The sequence below is a fragment of the Cynocephalus volans genome, chromosome 3 (genome assembly GCF_027409185.1).
Source record: "Cynocephalus volans isolate mCynVol1 chromosome 3, mCynVol1.pri, whole genome shotgun sequence".
Taxonomy (NCBI): domain Eukaryota; kingdom Metazoa; phylum Chordata; class Mammalia; order Dermoptera; family Cynocephalidae; genus Cynocephalus; species Cynocephalus volans.
In genome coordinates this window covers 72,278,421-72,300,777 of record NC_084462.1, presented here as the reverse complement: position 1 = coordinate 72,300,777, position 22,357 = coordinate 72,278,421, and the positions used below count along the sequence as shown (strand labels likewise).

Here is a 22,357-nt window from a genome sequence, read left to right as displayed (position 1 = left end):
CAATAAAGTAGAAGACATAGTAGACCCTATGTTAAGAATTTATAATATAGTTAGGTAATTAGAGTGTATAATATAGTTAAATAAAGTATACACCAGTGAATTTAAATGATACTATTGAAGAGAAATAATAATTCATAACGGGAATATGTAAGTATCATAAGGCAATAGTGTAATTAATGCCAATGTATAAATGAAACCACAGGGTATATAATCTGGTAGGTAGAATTTTCATGCCTTCTTTCCTGAATCCCACCTTCAACATTCAAAATATGCTGAAGTGAACTCATCTCAAACTACTGTTTGTATACACTCTCTGTAGTGGAAAGAGCACAGAGGTTGAATTGAGATAGACCCAGAGTTCAATCCTGTGTCTGCCACTCATGCACTCTGTTACCCTGAGTGAATTTCTTGTGCCCCTGAATCTTTCTGTTATCATCTGTAAAATGTGGCTTGTAATACACACATTATAGGGAAGTTAGAATAATTCTGTAGACCCTTAGGCATTGTCAGTTGCCCTTCATTCCTTTTTCTTTCTCCCATCTCCTGACTATCCTATTTTTTAACTCATAAATATTTGATTATCTACTGTGCACCAAGTATTGTGCTAGGTACACATTGTTGAATGAGGTGAATGTGGTCTTTGCCCTCATGGAACTTAAGAGTACAGGGAATATAGTCTTAGGCTGACTAGGCAAGGTTCCCCTATTTGTGTTAATAAATACAACTATAATTTTTCCATCATCTTAGCTTTTTAGATTCATCTTCCTCATTCCTGTGTTTCATAAATTCTCTCTGGTCAAAGTCTTTTGCATCTGTTTCCCTTTTCCCACATTTGCTGTTTCTACCCAGGTTCATATTGTCACCACCTCTTGCCTAGACTACTGTAACAACTTTTTAAGTGTTCCTTGCTCTCTCTAGTTTCTCCTTCTTTCCAGTAGTAATGTAATTTGCAGCCAGAGTAATGATTTTAAAGTTAAGATCTGATCATATCACTACCCTGTCCAAAAACATTCAGTGGCTTTGTTTTGGCCAGCAAGTTGGGTGCACAAACTTTCAACATTAGCAAAAGCTGAAAGATAATAGAATAGTATCCTCAAAAGGCTGAGAAAAAAAATAATTATATCAATTAAACTATCATTCAAGAGTGAGGGCAAAATAAATATATATTAGGAAATGAATTTAAAAGGTGTGTGTGTGTGTGTGGAGAGAGAGAGACAGGGAGAGAGAGAAAGAGATGGGGGAGGAAGAGTTAGTTTATTACTGAGGGAGGTACTTCAGGAAGAAAAAAATGGAATCCAATTGATTCAGAAAGGAATAAAGGGAAAGAAAGAACAGTGACCATTTAGGTAAACCTGACTATATAAAACAGCAATCGTAGTGATTAATTTAGGGACACCAAAATGAGGTCAGACAGAAAGATTGGACAAATTATTACATTAAGATGCGAAGGGCTGTTTGAAATTGCAGCATTCTAAGATTTTTATATTGTTTGGGAGAAGGGTAGAGATAGCAATTAATTTTGTATTTTGTTAAGTCAGGTATGATTGTTAAAAGTTGTATGGGTAACAATTAAAAGACAACTAATAGAATGTATAACTTCAAAACAAATAGACTGAATAAAGGAAGAATAATCCAATATAGTAAAAGGAGAGAGAGGGAAGGAGATGTCAAGTAAATCAATAAGGTGGTAGAAATAAATCCAAATATATCAGTAATTAACAGTAAATATAAGTGGGCTAATAATACCAGTTAATAAGTTAGTTAGATTGAATTTTTAAAAATATAGCTGTATGCTATTTTAGGAGAAATTCCTAAGACATGAAGACACAGCAAAGATGAAAGGAATATGATGGGAAAAGATACCAGGCAAAAACTAATTTTAAAAAAGCTGTTGTGATTATATTGATATAAGACAAAATAGACTTTAAGGCAAAAAGTATTATTAGGGATAAAAAGGACTGCTATATGATGATAGAAGAAAAAGAGGCTGTGAATATATAATATCTTAAACATGTATGTAACTAATAACATAACCTTAATATACATAAAGCAAAAATTGATAAATGGAAAATTCAGTAAATTCACATAGTTGGAGAATGTCTCAGGAATAAACACATTGATAAAGCATACCAAAATTAGTAAAGATATAGAAGTTTTTAACATCATGATTAACAGACTGGTCTCATGATCATATAGAACTGTGCACCAATCAAATTGAGAATATACATTTTTTTCAGGTATAGAACATTTATTTTTAAAAAATCGATTATGTGCTAGGGAACAAAGCAAGTCTCAGTCAGATCTGTAACATACAGATCACTTTTTCTGACAATACTGTTAGTTTAGAAATCTATAATAATCACGTCTGTACATTTGGAAATTAAAATGCATACATCTAAATAATTTATGGGTCATATAGTACATCATAAAAGCAATAAAAATATTTGTAACTGATCAATACACAACATGTATGAAAATTCATGAGATGCACCAAAATTATACTTAAAGGATAGTTGTACATACACGTGTTAGAAAAGAATAACTAGATATTAATAGGCATAGCATTTAACTCAAGAAATTGAAAAAGGAGAGGGGGGTCAGGGAATAAACCCAAAGAAAGTGGAAGAAAGAAATACTAAAGAACAAAACAATTCAACAAAACCAAAAGCTGGTTCCTTAGATATATTGATCAAATATAGCAGAGAGAAGACACAAATAACAAAATTAAGAATAAAAATGGGAACATAATTCTAGACAGAGCAGAAATTTTAAAAATAATAAGAGGATACAATGAATAACTTCATGACAATAAATTTGAAAACAGACAAAGTGGGGTGGTTTCCTAGGGAAACTTAACAAAACTTAAAATTTCTTAAGAAAAAATCTATAGCAACTAAGAAAATTTATTCATTCAACAAATACTTATAAATGTGCCTGGCACAGTTTTAGGTACTGAAGATAAAGAGTGAACAAAAAACCAGAAGTCCCTGTTTTCATGGAGTTTCCCTTCTAGTAATGGGAGACAGATTATAAATTAATGAACTGTATTGGGTGTGGATAATTCTATGAAGAATAAAGAAATTGAAGGGAGACAGGGCTGTTTTAGGTAGGAAAGTCAAAGAAGTAACATTGGATCTGAAGGAATTGATGGAATAAGCCAAGTGAATATCAGAGAAAGAGTTATCCAGGTATCAGGAGTAGATGCAAAGGCCCTGAGGCAGGAGCATGTTTACTGGAGCAGAGTGAGTATTGTGGATAAGGGAGATTGGAAGAAATAGACATCAGTGAGTTAACCAGTGGCCAGATCATCCTTGTAAGGACTTTTGAGTAACAGTTAGAAATCTACCCATGAAATGGAGATGATTATAATAACTTACACTCAAATGATTATGGAATTAATAAATTAATTAAAAGCATGTGGAATTTCTTTGTGAAACACTATCCACATGCTAGTTTTTTTTCCATCTGAAAATAGAAATCATTTGTCAAAAATTTATTAAGTATGGAGCATCTACCATAGCCTAGAACTTGTTCTAAGCACAAAGAATGCAAACATAATTGACATAGTAGTGCTCGCTGCCCAATATGGGAAACATAAACAATTTTCTGCAGTGTGCTAGGTACTATAATAGAGCAACTAAAGTTTGAAAAGTAGAAGAGGCCTCAAAATTTTATTTTGTAAAGTCTGTAAGGATATATATTAAAGGAAGATAGGCAGATATTTTTATGGTAGCATATATTTTCCTATTGACTCAAGTAGAATGAGAAATTAGCTTTCTCACTTAGCAACAGTGGTTGTCAAATGATGTTTCTGCTGAAATGAACACCTGAATGGGGCCCTTATCACGCCTATCTGTAGTGTAACTAACTTGTAGTAGTAGGCAAGAGATAAACATGACTAGAAATCCAGAATTTGAATCATGATATATCCATAGTATCTCAGATGGTTGCTTTGATTCTTTGTCTTTAAAGTTAGTTCAGCCTGAAGTAATACTACTTGTTGAGTTTTTCTTAACAATAAATGATATAGTTCAGGCTTTTGCCAGTTCTTTGTTGTTAAGCTTTATTAGAGGCTCATTTGTAGAGCATATAGCCTGACTCTTAAAGATTCTCTTGCCCTTTCAGTCTGTTTTGGCAGATTGTATTCTTAAAACACTCAGCTATTCTGAAAACTTCCTAACATTTAATGCATGCTTACTGAATGCCAGGTCCTGTCCTCAGGATTATCTCATTGAATCCTCACAACTCTGTAAGATAGGGACTGCTTTCCCTATTCCAGCCTTGAGACAACTGAGACATGGTGAGGTTTACTAACAGTCAGGTTCACACAGTTCAGAAGTGGAAGTGCTGGGACTGGAACCGAGGCAGTGACATCAGATCCTACACACTTTGCTTTTCTGCTTCCCAGGATAGATTGGCAGTAATTGCAGAATATTCCTTGCCTGGAGAGATTTGGATGTGAGGGTCTTTAGCCTGATTGAAATAGGTCAGTACCTTTGTAAGTTCTGAATTATGTGTTTTGCTGCCCAGTTAAGAAAATTTGAACATCACCACATATTTCCTTTAGGTCCTAAAATATATACATTTTGCCACAGTTCCAGTCTTGGCTTTGCCATGGACTGCGTGAACTTGAACAAGTTATTTAACCTTGCTTTTGGGTGTTTTTGCTGCGAAAGAAAGGGAATAGAATAGACAATTTTCTGTATTCCCTAATCAATAAATTCTTTGATTAAAGGTTGATATCAACTTCTTTGTCCAGTCATCTAGAACCTACTGTTACAAACAAAATGGAACACTCAAGTGCTAAGCACTAAAAATATCTCATAAAAATGCTTCCTCCATGTACTCATTGGAACAGGTAATTATTATGGCAACAACGAACTAATTTGAAGTGTTAGTTGTTAATTAAAACATTGCAGAAGTGTATAGTTGTCTTTTGGTGTAACCAGAGCCTCCATTCAAACTTCATTAATCACTTTACAGTTAATGTGTTGAGGAAGGTCAAGACAACTGAGATGCAGTATCCGTTGAAAGTAAACAAATTCCTTTTCTCCAGGTAGAATGCTATTTGCAAAGTTAAGGGACACACTCGACTCATGCCTGGCATTGCCTTTGTCATCCGCTTCTCCTTGTTGATTAAATGTTAAATTGGTACTGTCACTGCACTGTAAACCAAACCACATAGCATCTTTATTGCTCGAAATTGAACCCAAACTTCCACGGATGAATTAACGTGCGTCATAATTAAATCATCAAGCCTCCCCTTTTAATTCACTTGGAAATAGGAGACCTTTCTTTTGGAAAAGAGATCAGTTTTCTTGACAAGCTAATTAAGTTGCCAAACTGTCCGGTGTGGTATATATATTAGACTATCTGCTAATCGTTTCCTTATCGCTGCTGCTGGTCTCAAAAGTCCAGGTGTTGCTTGTTGTTCAAAGTAACAACACTGCTCTTTTTACAACTTGTGTATGTATTCAGCTATTTGTCTTCATATTTCAGTTCTTGGTTAGTGATTCTAATATACAGTATTTTAAGAAGTTGAAATTGGAAGAATCTGTGATGTATAAGGGGAAATAATATATCATTATTAAATCTTACATATTATTATATTACCTGTATTTACATGGGATAAAGTTACTAAATTTCTTCAAATCACGTTTTAAATTAGCTTAGTCTAACAGCAGTCTCTATCAGGCATTGAGAAAAATACAGTGTAAGTTTTCATCCATCAATTTATTACATGAGTTTGAATATATCATGAATCAAATTATGACTTGAAATGTAGCTTTGCATTATAAAAGTCTGGTATTAACATAGATAGTAAAGTAAATGGTAATTTGTTCTGAAACCAGTATAATATAGGAATTCCACTTGCAAAGTGTATAACACTGTGCAAAGTATAAATTTTTTTAATTGGTTAAAGTTTTATAAATAGTATTTAGATATACTAGACAGACTGTTATTTAGACAGTCTCTAGACACTTTCACATTTATCATTGATTGCCCAATTTTATAAATTTACTAAAAATCATTGAACTGTACCCTTAAAACAAGTGAATTTTACTATAATAAATTATACCTCAATAAAGCTGTCAAAAAATTTGTCAGAGCAACCAAACGAATATTTCTGCCTAAACAGCAGAAAACGTTGTTTCCATTTTGGTAATAGTGGAATATATACAGGTTTTGTTTTGTTTTAAGAAACCAACAATTTGGGGGCCTGGTAAATATGTTTTGCAACTGGGCAGGTAAGGATGAGGAGTTTCTGAGGTGCTAACTTGCATTCCCTGACATCTTCCCTGCCCCATGCACATCTTAACACTAGCTGGGTGCGAGGAAGAGCAATATGATCTTGGCTAATGTGTGAAATCCTCTCCAGAGCAAGATTTTAGTTCTTACAGACTCATTTGCTTCTTTATACTTTTATGGGTTTGTGATAACAATGTTTGTTTATGTTATGTAGTTTGTTTTGAAATTTTTATAGAAGGTAAGTGGAGAATGGTCAGAACATGCAGTCCTTGCTGTACCTGTGGAAAAGGCCACATTTCATTTAAACACAAAAAGTCTTGATGAAAAGTAATGGTATTTTATTTCTGTTACATTTATTTATTTATATTCATTTCCGGTGTATTTATTTCCTGTTCTCTTACTGTTTTTCATAAATGGGTGTATTTGTGTTTCTTGATTGAGGTTGTAGTTATTTCTGATACTTTTGAGTTTACCTCTATTTTTTAGGAAAAGGTAAACCACATGCTTGAGCCTTATAACTCTATAAGTTCTTATATGAAATTTGTATTGTAAGCCATAGCTAATTCTATGTGTTTTGAGAATATTTTGGTGAAATACAGTGATAGAGTTTGCATATGTAATTGAAAGAAACACAAGCAAAACTTCCCATTTTATATGGCTTTGTATAGTGCTTAGCATAGGGCTATGGAGCACTCCTACACACAATGACAGTCATAAGGGATCTGGAGCCAGAAGACCTGCGTTTGAGGTCTTCTTCTGTCAGTACTCACTTTGTGCCGTTGGCCAAACTGCTTGACTTCTGTATGCTTCATAGCTCTCATGTATTAAAGGAGGACAGTAATGCCATGACCTCAGAGGGTTATTTTAAGGTGTAATGTATAGCAGATCACTTTGTAAACCACTAATCTCCAAAGAAATGTGAATTACTGATATTGTTAGTTTTCTTTGAAAGTACCATGCATCCCATTGCTGCAGATATGTTTGGATTTACATTTATGTCCTTAAACATTTTGTAGGTTGTTTAGTGATCTCAAGTGATGTTGTTATTTTTTTTTTCTTTCCATAGAGCATATCATGTCCCAAGTGGGAAAATATTAGCTGTAAAGGTAAGAACTAGATACATTTTCCTTTTCTCTATTAGCTTGAGTCACAGGTATGGTCAAAGAGGAGATGAAATGGTTTAAGGTTTGGGCGATAGGTAGGGGAAGCTGTGGTCCTGTGGTGACACTGAGGTACCTGCAGGTATTTTAAGTATGCCTTACAATGTTTAGTTGTAAGCTCCTTGCATTGGAATTCTTTTCTTCAAGAAGAAGAGAACACTGCTTGGTGGCATCACCGTCTTCCTGGCCATGCAACTCAAAACCCCATCCTCAGTTGTGCCTTCCTTTTCCTCTTTTATCTGCCACATCTGTAAATTGCCACATCCTTTTAGAAATTTTCCCTGAAATATATCCTTTTGTCACTTACTCTCTTGTCATCCCCATTGCCATGACCTTGGCTCAGGCTCACATTACCTCCTACTTAGACTTTTGAAGTAACTTTCTCACTGTACTTTCAGTGTTTCTTCTCCCACCTTTTACTCTGCCACAGACTTGGGAAGTCAAATCACAGACCTGACCACATAACTATCTTGCCTCCCCATCCTCAGTCACATACAATATAAAGCCTATGGTCGGCCTTGCTTCTGACTCCTTACAGCATTCTGAAATACCCAAGCACCACACCTGCCAATAGAGTCAAGCTGCACATAACTCAGGGATGTTCTAGACAATTACCTAACAGTGCTCCTCGCTTTTTCCCATTCTGTTTGTAATCCACACCCCATTTCTGCCATGCCACTTTGGACTTAACCTCTGCCACTGCAGAGGTTGCTGAATGGTGCTGAATCTTCCCACTATTTTACATCTCAGATTACCATAATGGACTCTTCTTGAATTGCACCTCTGACTGAACCTTCACTACCTCAAGTCCTAACCCCACAGAATACCACTTCCATCACTGGGCTTTTAACTAACAAATTGGTCAGGCCTACTTTGCTCCCCACCCTCCCCACACATTGGTCAGGCCCTCTACAGATTAGCCCCAACCTGCCTTTATAGGCACGTCTTCTGCTTTACTTGTCTGTTACTTCCTGTCATGCCCGTATTCTCCAGTCTCTGGGTCTTTAGTAATGAAAGCTTTTATTTTTCGAGTGACTACTATATGCCAAGTATTATGCTAGATGTTTTATAACTGTTGTCTTTAATCATTAAAACTACAAAATAAGCCTGTCTATTTTATGTTTGAGGAGACTAAGACTTAGAAAGGTGAATTGTCTAAGGTCACACAGTTGGAAGAGGCAGGGCTGGGATTTAAAATGAAGTCCATCTGATTCCAGGCTCAGGTTGTCTACTAGACCATGCAGCCTTTATACAAGTTACTATCATTGCTCATTCCTCCAATTTCCATCTATCCTTTCAGGGTTCATCTCCAAGGTGTCTTCTTAGCTATCTACATTGAGAAACCGGTCTCTTTCCCTAACACTTGCATAGTATATATTTCTGCATCTTTTATCTTGTCCAGGAAACTAAGAAGCAGAGCAATTAGATTTCAGTTGGTTATACTTTTTAATAAAGTTAAACCAAAAGTAAGGCTTGCATACTCTGATTGCTAATGCAATCCGGAGTTCTTCCATATTACACCTAGTACAGCATCTAGAATGTATTATGTGGCATTACCAAGTCTAGCTTTAATAACTTAAATGGCTTGTGGTGAGGTGCACAACAGAGCTCCCTCTTGGGGTGTTTTCTTTGATACTCCAACCAAACTAGGTCCACAGAATTTGCAGAATTGAATGAGACTTTAGAGATCATCTGTTGTAGTCCCCCTATTTTACAGATTTGGAAACTGAGGTCCAGAGAGTTCCCAAGGTATATACTGTAGAGGTCAGACTTCATCGTGGTCTTCCCCTGAGCTCACTGTGTGCAGCTTTATTCTACCGCCTTGGCATTGGATTGTCTTTTCTGTACCTCCTGAGCTCCCTTTTCACTAAGAGAACACCTCCACCAATGTAAGCGCCATTTTCCTATCAAGTTATTTGTTCCTTTGATGTCGATAGTCTCAGATTGTTGCTGATAATGTATTTTAAGACAGTCAGCTCTAGGTTATTTACTCTAAGAGAGGGGACTGCGGCTATAAATTATACAAAAACCTATTATTATTTGGCCTTGCAAGTACATTATAAATTTTTCACTATTTCCTAAATTTTGAATTATGTTTTATGTAGGCTAATATTAACATTCTTGAGCATGGTTATTTACATAGGTTATGGTATGGGGCCAACAGCTGTGTCTAGAAACGATTAAAGGTAATTTTAAAGAAAGGACACATTGACACAAGAGCTGTTAGAGACTTTCAGTAAATGAAAATAGTTGGGGTTTACAAATATACTGTTCACTAGATGTGAACAATACATTGGGCTTTACAATAAGAACTAGATTGTATTTACTTTGTATCCCTAGAGTCTTACAAAATCACATACTAGATGCTCAAACTGTGTTGAATGAATGAATGATTTAAGAGTAGATATGATTATTGTGACTAAACTTTCTGTTTAGTCCTGAGCTTTTTGGTAGCCGAGGCAGAAACCATGTAGCTTATATAATAGTCAAAATCTAAGAAAAAGAAAAAGAAATATACTGTTTCTTCAAAACAGGAGAGTTTTTTGTTAATCCTTAGAAGTACATTATTTAGTTTTCAAATATTGGAGGATTTTCCAGATATCTTTATGTTACTGATTTCTAATTTAATTTCATTGCAGTCAAAGAACATACTTGTATATTGGTAATTATTTTAAACTTATTGAGACTTTTTTTATGGCCTAGAATATCTACCTTGGTGAATGTTTCCTGTGCACATGAAAAGAATATATAGTCCATTGTATAGGATATTGTATAAATGCCAATTAGATCAAGTTGGCTGATAGTGTTGTTCAAATCTTATGTATGGTTAGTGATTTTTATCTACTTATTCTATCAATTATTGAAAAAGATGTTGAAATCTCGAACAGTAATTGTGGAATTTGTCTGCTTTTTCCTTACAGTTCTATCATTTTTTACTTCATGTTTTTCGAATATGTATTATTAGGTGCATTTAGGCTTGTTATGTCCTCTTGATGAATTGGCTCCTTTATTATTATGAAGTGACCTTCTTTATCCATGGTAATATTGTTTGCTTTGAAATCTACATTGTCTTATATTAATATAGACCCTCCAGCTTTATTTTGACTAGTATTAACATGACATAGCCTTTTACTTGTAACCTATTGTATCTTTATATTTGAAATAGATTTTTTGTAGGCAACATATAGTTGGGTCCTGCTTTTAAATTTAGTCTGATGAAGCTCCATATTAGTAATAGCTTTAGAGACCCTGAAAAAAATTTTACCACAGAGTTTTTCATGATATTAATAAACTATTAATATTAAAAAAAATAAATTCAGTCTTATGATCTCTGCTTTTTAATTGGGGTGTCAAGACCATTTACATTTTGTGTGATTATTGATATGGTTGGATTCAAATGTGTCATTTTGCTCTTTGTTTTCTACTTGTTCTATCTGTATGCCATTTTTAAATGATTTATAGTTAATAGTATACATTTTAAAGTTATCATAGTCTCCCTGTGTGTAAGTAATATTGTACCATTTTATCTGTGGTCTAAGAATTTTACAGTAGTATACTTTCATTTCCCTCTTCCTGGCCTTTGTGTTATTTTCATACATTTTAGTTCCTCATACATTATAAACCCCAAATATGTTGTTATTGTTTTTGCTTCAGATTTCTATCTGTATTTTAAAGACACTTAAAAAGTAAGGGAAGATGTGTTTTATATTTATCCATATATTTACCAATTCCAATGCATCCTTATTCCTCTGTGTGATTCAGATTTCCATCTGGTATTATTTTCCTTCTATCTAAAGACCTCCCTCCTTCTACATTTGTTATAGGTCTCTTGGTAATGAATTCTTTCAGCGTTGTGTGTCTGAAATAGTGTATATTTCACTTTCCTTTTTGGAAGGTATTTGTATTTTGCTAGATATAGAATTCTAGGTTGACTGCTCCTTTCTTTCAGTATTTTAGATTTTATTTCACTGTTTTCTGGATTACATTCTTTCTGGTGAGTTTACTGCCATTTTAAATCTTTGTTCCTCTGTACAGTAGAACTGGCTTCTTCTCTGGCTCCTTTTAAGATTTTTTTCTTTATCTCTGGTCTTAAGCAATTTGATTATGATGAGCTTTGATGTAATTTTCTTTGTGATTCATATGCTTGGGGTTTGTTGAGATTCTTGGATCTGTGGGTATTTAGCTTTAATCAAATTTGGAAAAAGTTTAGCCACTATTCCTTTAAGTATTCCTCCCTCACCTTTGGGAATTTCAATTGCATATGTTCTAGGTAACTTGAAGTTGTCCCACAGCAAGATGATGCTCTGTTGTTTGTTTTAGTCTTTTTTTTCTCTGTGTTTCATTTGGTATAGTTTATATTGCTATGTCTTCAAGTTCACTGATCTTTTCTTCTGCATTGTCTAATCTGCTATTAATCCTGTCCAGAGTATTTTTCAGAAATTCTTCTTTTTTTCCCTAGATGTTTCAATGGGCCTTTTTTGTATCTTCTGTATTTCTACTTAACATGCTCAGTCTTTCTTCTGCCTTCTTGAATGTATGGAATACAGTTATAATACTGAATTAATGGCCTTATCTACTAATCCTATCATCTATGTCATTTCTGGGTCAGTTTTGACTGATTCCTTTTTTTTTCCATCTTGGATATATTTTTTGCTTTTTTCACACCTTATAATTTTCATGGCATAGATGCTAGGTATTTTTGCATTCCTATAAATATTTTTATAAAAATAAATGTTTCTGAGCATTCTGAGATGCTATTTAATGACTTTGAAATAATTTGGTCCTTTCAAGACTTGCTTTTAAACTTTATTAGATAGGACCAGTGCAGTGGCTAGTCTAGAGGTGGTCCTCTTGTGAATGCTCTACCCAGTGCCTTGGAAATTACAAGGTTTTCATCCCTGGCTGATGGCAATACAAACTCTTCCTGCCCTGTGTAGGTCTGGAGATTGTTTTCTCTGGTCTCTCTGGTGGTTCTTTCCCAGATTTCAGGTAATTTCCTGACATCCGTGTGTTGATCATTACTCAGCTGAAGACTCCAGGGCCTCCTCTGTAGATCTCTGGAGCTGTCTCCCTCTGGTCCTCTGCCAGCAAATTCTAGCTGTCTTGGCTACCTCAGACTCCCAGTTCTGTCTTCTCAACTTAGGGAGATGCCTGAGCTCTGTCTGGGTTCCCCTTCCTGCACTGGGGCCTGGAAGCTCTCTAATTAGTAAGCTGGGTGGCCATAGGGCTCAGCTTACTTGTTTTTCATCTCAGGGATGGGTTCCTGACCTGTTCCGGATAATGTCCAGTGTCTGGAAGACTGTTGATTTTTCTGTGTGGTTTTGTTTTTTGCTTTTGTATTTCTTCCTTTCTTGTCACCACTCTAATCCATATGTTTGTTTTTGCCTCTTGTCAGACATGTTGCTCAGATTTTGACCTGTTCTGTCAGTAAATAGAAGCTACCTTTTACTGATGATCTATACTGTGCCGAACACTTTATGTACCTTTTCCTCATTTAATACTCACAACATCTTTTTGTTACTGTTATTGATTCCCATTTTACAGATATAGAAACTGAGACAAAGGGAAGTTAAATGACTTGCCCATTGTTGGGTTAGGGCTCACAGACCCCTCAAACCCATTGTACAGACTGGGTCACAGACCCCTCACATGCGGGTCATGAGCTAGGTAATTGGGAAAGATCCCAGGAGCTGTTGGCAGAGTTGACAGGTTCATTCCAAAGCTCAGTCCTCAGCTTCCTCAGCAGCAGCAGCAGCAGTGGTGGCAGCAGTGGCAGCGGCAGCAGCGGTGGTGGTGGTGGCCTCCTGGGGCATCCTAGGTAGGGGCACTGGGAGCAACAATTTGCAGCAACAGCCTCCAGCAGCAGTAGTAGCCTCCCTGTGGCCCCTCAAGGGGCATCCCGGGGGCGGGGGACACTGTGGATGAGAGCCCTTTGTCCTTTATACTTAAGTCCAATCACCCAGCAACACCATGCGCATCTGTATCAGACAATAACCGAGGAACACGTGGGTGCACGTGCACAGTTATCATCTACATAAAATGCCAGGCAAGACTCCGAACATCTGAGGGAACCTGACCATTTACTTTCACTTTCCTTACACCCATGGTCCCACAACTGCTCAGTAGTGGAATCAAGATTTGAACCCAGGCAGTCTTACCCCAAGTGTTCTTAAGTCCATGCCATTGAGTCTTGCCCCAAGTGTTCTTAATTCCATGCCATTGCTGCTCACTATCTTCAGATTTGGCTTCCGAAAGCTTAATTCTGGTCACACCTCTTCTCTTGAAAGTCTTCAAAGGATCCTCGTTAATTCCCGAATAAACTAAAAACTCCAGGAATTGGAACTCAAGATCTTACACATTGTGTCATCAGTCTACTTTTATAGCATTATCTTACATGTCTGAATCCTATGCTGCTTTTAAATTGAACTCGTTGCTATGTCTGAACCTAGGTACTTTCTCACTTCAACACTTTGATTCACGTGTTCCTCTCTAATTAGAATGCCTTCACCTGTATCTCCACCTATCAAAATCCTTAACACCCTTCTAGGATCAGTTCAAAAGCCTACTCCTCCAGTGAACTTTTCCAGATAAGCCCTGTCACATATGGTATATCTTTCACTCACTTTCTCTTTCGAGCCTCTCTAGAATTCTCTGTTTGTATCTCTTAAGGGTGTTATCACATACTGTCCTGAATGCTATTAGTATACCTGTGTATTTCCCCTATTATATCAAAACCTCTTTATAAGTATGGAACATATCTCATTTATCTTCTTACCTTACTCAGTGATGCCTGCAGAATCTTGCATATAGGGTCTAGTGTAGAGCATTATACATAATGAGTAAGTGTACAACACATGATTTGTTAAATGAGTGAGTGTTCTTCTGTTTGTCTTTAGTTCATCTTTTGAAGTAACATCTTGAAAGCAGATTCAGCTCACATACAGAATATCCCATAGTGTTCTTTGTATGGACCATTGCTTTCACCTAGAATATTTCTCAGCTTTTTTATATTAAAGGGTGAAATGGAAGGTTAAGAGTTAGAAGCGCATTTGATCTTTTCCTGACCCTCTCCTGACTTTTGTGTGACTTCAAGCATGTCACTTGAACCTCTCAGTGACCTCAGCTGTGAAACAGGGCTGCCTGGTGTCACAGAGGGATTGCGAAGAGAAGCAAATCATAGTCCTTGTCTAAACAGAATCACCTGCAGGGCTCTGATGCCTGCATAGAATGATGAGGGAAATTTAATTTCCCAAGTCAAGTGGTCAGTTGGACCCACACTTTGAAGGTCTGAAGGAACAATTAGATGAGAGTCCTTGAAAATCTGTTACTTTTCTCTTCCTACTCAAAATATTTCGAATTTTATCCTTCTAAATGTTTTTATTGTTTAGACAGAAAAGCATATTGTAATGTTTCTCTTTTCAGACTTCAGAGGTGGGAAGAAATGCTTTCAGATATTTTAAAAAGAAGTTGAGTTTTGGGAAGAATAAAATTACCTTGAATTTTTATTTTATATCATTGAATTTAGAAAATTTTCTGCCTCAAAGAGAATATTTGGAAAAGGATACTAATCACACCTTAAAGACAACCATTTAATAATGACCATATGTAACTCATGGAACGTGCTTCTAACTGGCTCTTTGTTTGGTGTAGGTAGGTAAGACAATTGGAAATAAATAGAGCAGAAAACAAAAATACGCTTAGCCGTCTTGCTAACAGAACCTTTTTATACCATTAATGTATTCTATAAAATCTTTCAAACAGTAATGCTTGGAGGATTTAATACATTTCCCCGTATTGTTTTTTTTCTAATTGGGAAAAATCCATCTAACAGGAAATTTCTTAGCATCGTGTATTGCATGTGCTGATTATCATTCTTTGACTGCTTTGGGTTTCTGCTGCTTTTAAACTAGCATTTAAATGGACCATTTGATTAATCATTTGTATACTGACTGTAATCCTCCCAAATTTCCTTTCTGAGTTGTACATACTGTAAAAGACAATTATGTCGCCACAGATTAAATAAGTGAATTAAAACAGAATAGCAGCTTAATTTGACCTGTGATTTTGCTCTCCTTCCTTTTAGTGGAGTGTGTGCCACTCCAGCAAATAAATGAAGTCGTCCATGACAGCTTGTGATGAATTGCCGTATTTATACTGTATATTTTAATAGCTTCACACTAATTTAAATTGAGCACAGAGTAAATTATAATTCAGTCACTTGACTGCTTATATTTAACTTGACAACTCATCCTTATTTGTCCTGAAGGTGTAGTGGAGAGCAGTGGAAATGCACTCAGGTATTTCAGTTTCTCACTTAACCCTTTCTCCTTCATATGAATGCTTCATATTCTAATTCTCTCCACTTTGAAACATTAAGTGCTTCCTAAGAAGAAAATAATAACGAAGATGACTCAGGGAGTCTTTGGAAAGTATGGCCCTGAGTCTTTGTTGTTTTGTTTCTCCATTGCCTTCAAGTAAGGAACTGTACTTACTTATTTTTAGCAATTTTAAAGCTCACTCACAGGAATGCCCAGGGGAAGGAGAATTAACCTTCCACCTAGAGTGCCAACTCTCTCAGAAAATACAGAGCATTTGAGTAGTTACTTTAAGGTGGTCTTTACTTTCACTCTTAAGTTCTCAGAAATTACTTTATTCACCTTTCCACCATTATTGAATTTCCACTATTCTGGACTATGGCAAATACTGAGAATAATCAAGACCAAATAAGAGCGCAGTGGATTAGCACCACAAATACAGTATTCCTTGCTACATTTTAGGTCAGTATGGCCCTTTTATTTATTTTGGTGTTTATGTCTTTGGTTTTAAATTTAGTTCTAGAAATCAAGCAATCTATTTCTTCTGTCTAGAAATACCTTATTTAAAGGATTAGGGTTGTAAGGAGCACTTTAAATCCCACATCACTTAATGGGCATTCCTGTGAGTAAGACTAAGCGTATGCTGGGTGCTGGGGGGATAGAAAAATGTTCGAGACTCAGTCCTTGCCCTTAAGGGTCTCACAGCCACTCTGTACTCTGGAGGCTTCTGTTTTTGGGAAATAAGGGTGAATGCTAAAGGTGGAATGTGATAAGGAGAAATATTAAGGGCCAGAGCTAGAGATGAATTCTGATGGAGGGCTTTGGGGTAGGCTTCGTACAGGTGGTGGTGACATTCCAGCCAGATCTAAAAGATGAAATAGGTTTTTACAATCAGTGACTGGAGTGGAGAGAGGAAGCACATTCCATGTGGAGGGAACAGCAGGAGCAAGGACTAGAAGTGGCGGAAAGCACAGGACATGTGTTTGGACCAGGAAAAATCACCTGCTTTCACATGAGGGTGGGTTTGTGGTGGGGAGGAGTGGGAGAAAGAGTTAGAATAACAAGTTGAGCTAGATTGTGGAAAAATTCTTTGAGTGTCCTTCTGGAGTTTTAACTTTATCTTTGGCCCTGGGAACCCAGTTGAGGTTCTTGATTAAGGGAATAATATGTTAACAGCCAGTAGTTTGGAGTTAATTCCAAGATGTTGGCTAGCTATGTGGAATCATGTCATTTTTAGTCTGGTGGCTTGGAGATGTCATTTCTTAGTAGTCATATATCTTAACACTGTGTAAATAGCATTTTTGAAACCTTAAGTAAGTGGTTCTCAACCTTACTTTGGGTTTGAAATCACCTGAGGAACTTTTTCAAAATGAGAGATGTGGGCTCAACCCCAGAGATTTCAATTTCATTGTTCTGGGTGAAGGCCTTTGCATTGGCATGTTTTTAAAAGTGCCCTAGGTAATTATAATGTGAGGCCAGGGTTGAGAACTGCTGCTTTAAGGGCAATAATAAGTTCATTCCTTTTAGCAGAGTTTTTTTGGAGTGAAAGATTCCCTCTACTTGACATAGTGTTGTAAGTAGCTGTAATGTTTTATGGCATAGAATTGAAACAACGCTAGATGAATTTTGTTGCTAAGTTTTATACAGGAACAAAAATGTAAGTGAATATTGTTGGCAAATGACTATTGATCAGGAGAAGTGTTTAAATGTTTCTTGGCAGTTTTGTATTACCGTTACAATCTAGTTTAGTGAGAGCTTTTGTAAATAACCCTAAAGCAAACTCCTGATAGAAACTAGCTGTCTTTTTTTCTCACCCTCCCCTCCACCAAATAGATGTCAGTACTATAAAATGTCGGTTTTAGAATTGTCCTTTACTTCCCTTGCTCTATCAGCAGTTTGCAATTCATAATTTATATTTTTTCTCCAGTATGATTATATATGTTTTTCATTTGTAATACAAAATGTAATTCAGTGTTGGATGGTGTTATAACTATGCTATCATGTTAATCTTGAATGTTAAGTTTTTACCTAGAAATGTCGAGTCAGAAGCTCTGCCATAAATCTTTTTTTTTTTTTTTTTTTTTTTTTTTTGTCTTTCTGTGACTGGCTGCACCGTGCTCAGCCAGTGAGCGCACCGGCCACCCTTAAATAGGATCCGAACCCGCAGCAGGAGCACTGCTGCGCTCCCAGTGCCGCACTCTCCCTAGTGCGCCACGGGGTCGGCCCTGCCATAAATCTTAAAAATTGTCTTCCACCTGTTTTATTCTCATCAATGTCTTTTAAAAGTAAAACACAATTACCCTTGAATTGGTTTCACTGAAGTACTTAGTAAAATCTGAACAGTTGGTGGTCTTTTTTCTTAAAAAAGAAGTGTTTGAAATAAACTAGAATTTATTCTAGGCAAAGTTATAAATGTTTTACATTTCTTTGTTACAAATCTGACTCAGTGGTTGATATTTTAAGGAAAACTATAAAGCATCAGGAAGTACTGGAAAGCACCTGGGACTCAGAGTCAGAGGAGGGTTCTTACTATCACCAGACCCTGTGGCTCCTTGGAAGGAAATCTTGGCTTCCTCCTCTCTGAAAGAAGGGAGTTAGATGAAATGAAGTTCCTTTGAGTTCTAACATTCTGTACAGTATTAGCAGAGAAACATTACACAACTGGAAGAAAACAAAAAATGATACATTTTTAAAACTCCTATTTCTCTCAACTAAAACTCACTTTAAATGCTATGTTTACTCATCATCCTCTGCTTATTTCCTATTGCGGTACTGTCTGAATCACACGATTGTTTTTCTTTAAATGGTTTCAGAGTCGTTCCTATCTTCCTCCTCTGAAAATAACCAATGTGACCAAAATAGGGTGCATAAATTAAGAGTGTTATAACTTAACTGACTTTTAAAGCCATTAATGCTGACCTTTGAGACCTGGCTATTTTTCCTTGGTCCCATCAATCACTTCTGTACCACTTCCCCCAATACAAAGGGTTAGACAGATGTGGATACAGTTGGTATTTCTGTGGATTATGGTGGTGGGGAGCATGGAGGGGAGATGAATAAAGGAATCATCATATTTCTTAGTTCTTATATTTCATAGTGATTATAGTTATATTTAAAGGTGAATAAATGTATGGATGTTAATACCTTTCTATATTTAGGTCATACTACTAGATATTACACTGGAACTTCAGAAGCAAATTATGTCTGAATTGGAAATTCTTTATAAGGTAATTTTTTCTTGGTCACTTTTACTTATAAAGCATGCCTTTGGTATTGGTTTACAGGTTTGTAACTACTTTTGTCTCATTTTTGTTACAGTGTGATTCGTCATATATCATAGGATTTTATGGAGCGTTTTTTGTAGAAAACAGGATTTCAATATGTACAGAATTCATGGATGGTGAGTTTTCTCTTTTATAAGATACTTTAAAAATGATTTTTGGAATAGTGTGCTTTTAAACCTGATTTTGCTGTAGAATTTAAATAATTAAAATATATTAATAATCCTTTATACTCTAAAATCATCTTAGTAGTAGGGGTCCCTGGTATTAAATATTTATAGCTGAGATATAGTTTCAAGAATGTAACTTCATTTATTTTTATTGAAAATTTAAATAGAACAGATTAAATGCTTGTCTGATCAGTGGTTTGATATTTGATTCTTGTATGCAATATGTCTTTACTTTGAAAAACAGATGTTCTGTTCTTTTAATGTTTCAATAGCCAAAACAGATTTTCTTTTAAAGAAATCTGTTAACCCAATGTCCTGTATCTTTCGGAAAGAAATCGGTTCTTAATTGCAAGATAAGAAATTGTTTTTCAACACAGCTGTTTAGCCAAGATGTGTTTAGTGTTTGAACTTTAGCCTTTTTCTTCCTTCTGTATTTTTCATTCATTTCTATTTTGGTAGCTCTTTTATGATCTGAATATTATGGCAAAATATAGATTTCTGGGTATCCTGTCAATGAAATTATGTCATCATTGTTATTGTTTACTTATTTTAAATCTAAGCAGTCTTTAAATTTTCCATATTCAGTTTTCCAATGTCTAGTCCATTAAAATATAACATTTTTTAACATGCTTAGTTCCTTGTGGGGATTCTTAGTACATTACTAAAGCAATTAGTTCATGATCCACAAGACTTTTTAATGAGCTCAACATTAACACCTTAATGCTATAATTAGGTGTATAATGTGTTCTATATTAGTTATAATAGATGTCAAGAATTAAAAGTTTTATAACTGTATGGGTCGTATGACATTTGTGGAGACTAACCAGAAAAAGTGGATTCAAAGAGCCAATACATGTTGTGATTTCATAACACTGATCCTTTCTTTGAAGTCTTTTATATTAAAGTTGTATTAAAAGATTTTTATTGAGTTATAATTCAAATACCATGAAATTACCCTTTTAAAGTGTACAATTCAGTGGTTTTCAGTATATTCAGAAGGTTATGCAACCATCACCACTGTCTAATTCCAGAACATTTCTATTACCCCGAGGAAGAAACCTCCTACCCATTAGCAGTCACTCTCTGTTCCCTCTTCCCTTTACTCCCTGGCCACCATTGATGTACTTTCTGTCTTTATGGATTTCCCTATTCTGGACGTTTCATATAAATGGAATCCTACAATATGTGGCCTTTGTGTCTGGCTTCTTTCACTTAGTATGATATTTTCGAGGTTCATCCATATTGTAGTGTGCATGAGTACTTCAAATTTATTGCTGAGTAATATTCCATTATATGGCTGTACCACATTTTGTTTTTTCTTTCTTAGTGGTGGGCATTTGGAATAATTGCACTTTTGCTTAGCTATGAATAATGCTACTATGTACGTTTGTGTACAAGTTTTTGTGTGGACATGTGTTTGCAGTTCTCTTGGATAAAATTGCTAGGTGATATGGTAACTTTATGTTTAACTCTTTGAGGAACTGCCAAACTATTCCATCCCATTTTACACCATTTTGTATCCACACCAGAAATTTGTGAGGGTTCCCGTTTCTCCATGTCTTTGCCAACACTTGTTATTGTGTATCTTTTTTTTTTTTTTTTTTTTTTATTGTAGTGTGGTGGGTGTGAAATGGTATCTCATTTTGGTTTTGATTTAGATTTCCCTAAGGACTAATGATGTTGAGCATGTTTTCATGTGCTTGTTGGCCGTTCATATATCTTCTTTTGAGAAATTAAGTATATTCAAATCATTTGTCTTTTTAAAAATGGGTTATTGGTGTTTTTATTATTGAGTTGTAAGAATCCTTTATATATTTTAGACACTGGGCTTTTATCAGATATAGGATTTGCAAATATTTTCTACCATTTTGTGGGTTGTCCTCACTTTCTTGATAGCGACCTTTGAAGCACAAAAGTTTTGAAATTTGATGAAATCCAATTTATCTGTTTTTTTCTTTGGTTGCTTTTGCTTTGGATGTTGTATATAGGAAGCCATTGTCTAATCTAAGGTCATGAGAATTTACACCTATTTTCTTCTAAGAGTTTTATGGTTTTAGCTCTTATATTTAAATTTTTGATCTGTTTTTGAGTTAATTTTTGCATATGGTGAAATAGGGGTCCAAATATATTCTTTTGCATGTAGCTAGCCATTTGTCCCAGCATCGTTTGTTAAAAAGACTATTCTTTCCCCATTGAATTTTCTTGGCATCCTCATTGAAAGTTAATTGACCATAAAATGTATTTCTGTACTTTAAATTTTATTCCACTGATCTGTTTGTCTATCCTTTTGCCAGTGCCAAACTGTATTTAATTATTTGTACTAGATTACTCTAGTATTATAGTTTTATAATAAGTTTTGAAATTAAGAAGTGTGAGTGCTCCACTTTTCTTTTTTTTTTTTTTTTTCAAGATTGTTTTGGCCATTCTGGGTTCCTTGCATTTCCACATGAATTTTAGAATTACCATGTCAATTTTTGCAAAAAAGCCAGCTGGGATTTTGATAGGGATTGTGTTGAATTTGTACATCAATAAGAAAGAGTATTGCTGTTTTGACAAAATTAAGTCTTCCATTTCATGAACACAGGATATCTTTCCACTTATCTAGGTGTTGTTTAATTTTTTTGTGTGATGTTTTATAGTTTTTAGTGTACATATTTTCAGTGCAATTATTTGTTAAATATATTCCTAGGTATTTTATTTTTTTAATGCTGTTGTAAATTGAACTCTTTTCTTAATTTCATTTCTGGATTGTTTACTGCTAAATAGCATAGAACTGTATAGTTCTATGGTATATAATATACTAGAATTATAGTATAGACTATAATTGATTTTTGTACATTGATCTTGTATTCTGCAACTTCGTTGAACTCATTCATTAACTTTAATAGTTTTTTTGTGGATTCCTTAGGATTTTCTTGTACAAGATCATGTCATTTGCAAGTAGAGGTAGTTTTACTTCTTCCTTTTCAATCTGGATGCCTTTTATTTCTTTTTCTTGCTTAATTATCCTGGCTAGGACCTTTAGTACAGTGTTGAATAGAAGTGGTGAGAACAGATATCTTCTTTTGCTCCTAAACTTAGAGGGAAAACTTTCAGTCTTTCACCATTAAATATGATATTTTTTAAAATGATGTATTTTTATCATTAAAGAGTATTAAATTTTGTCAAATGATTTTTCTTTG

The 22,357-nt window shown here is 35.2% G+C and overlaps 1 protein-coding gene across 5 annotated transcripts in view; it reads left to right on the top strand.

The window, feature by feature from the left end:
* Positions 1 to 22,357, top strand: part of MAP2K5 (mitogen-activated protein kinase kinase 5) — a 239,060-nt gene that overhangs the window by 69,332 nt on the left and 147,371 nt on the right. For all 5 annotated transcript variants that reach the window (XM_063088827.1, XM_063088824.1, XM_063088823.1 and 2 more), the window contains 3 exons: positions 7,316 to 7,355; positions 18,883 to 18,951; positions 19,043 to 19,124. In XM_063088827.1, the coding sequence (XP_062944897.1) occupies positions 7,316 to 7,355; positions 18,883 to 18,951; positions 19,043 to 19,124 (191 nt within the window). The remainder of the gene's footprint in view (positions 1 to 7,315; positions 7,356 to 18,882; positions 18,952 to 19,042; positions 19,125 to 22,357) is intronic.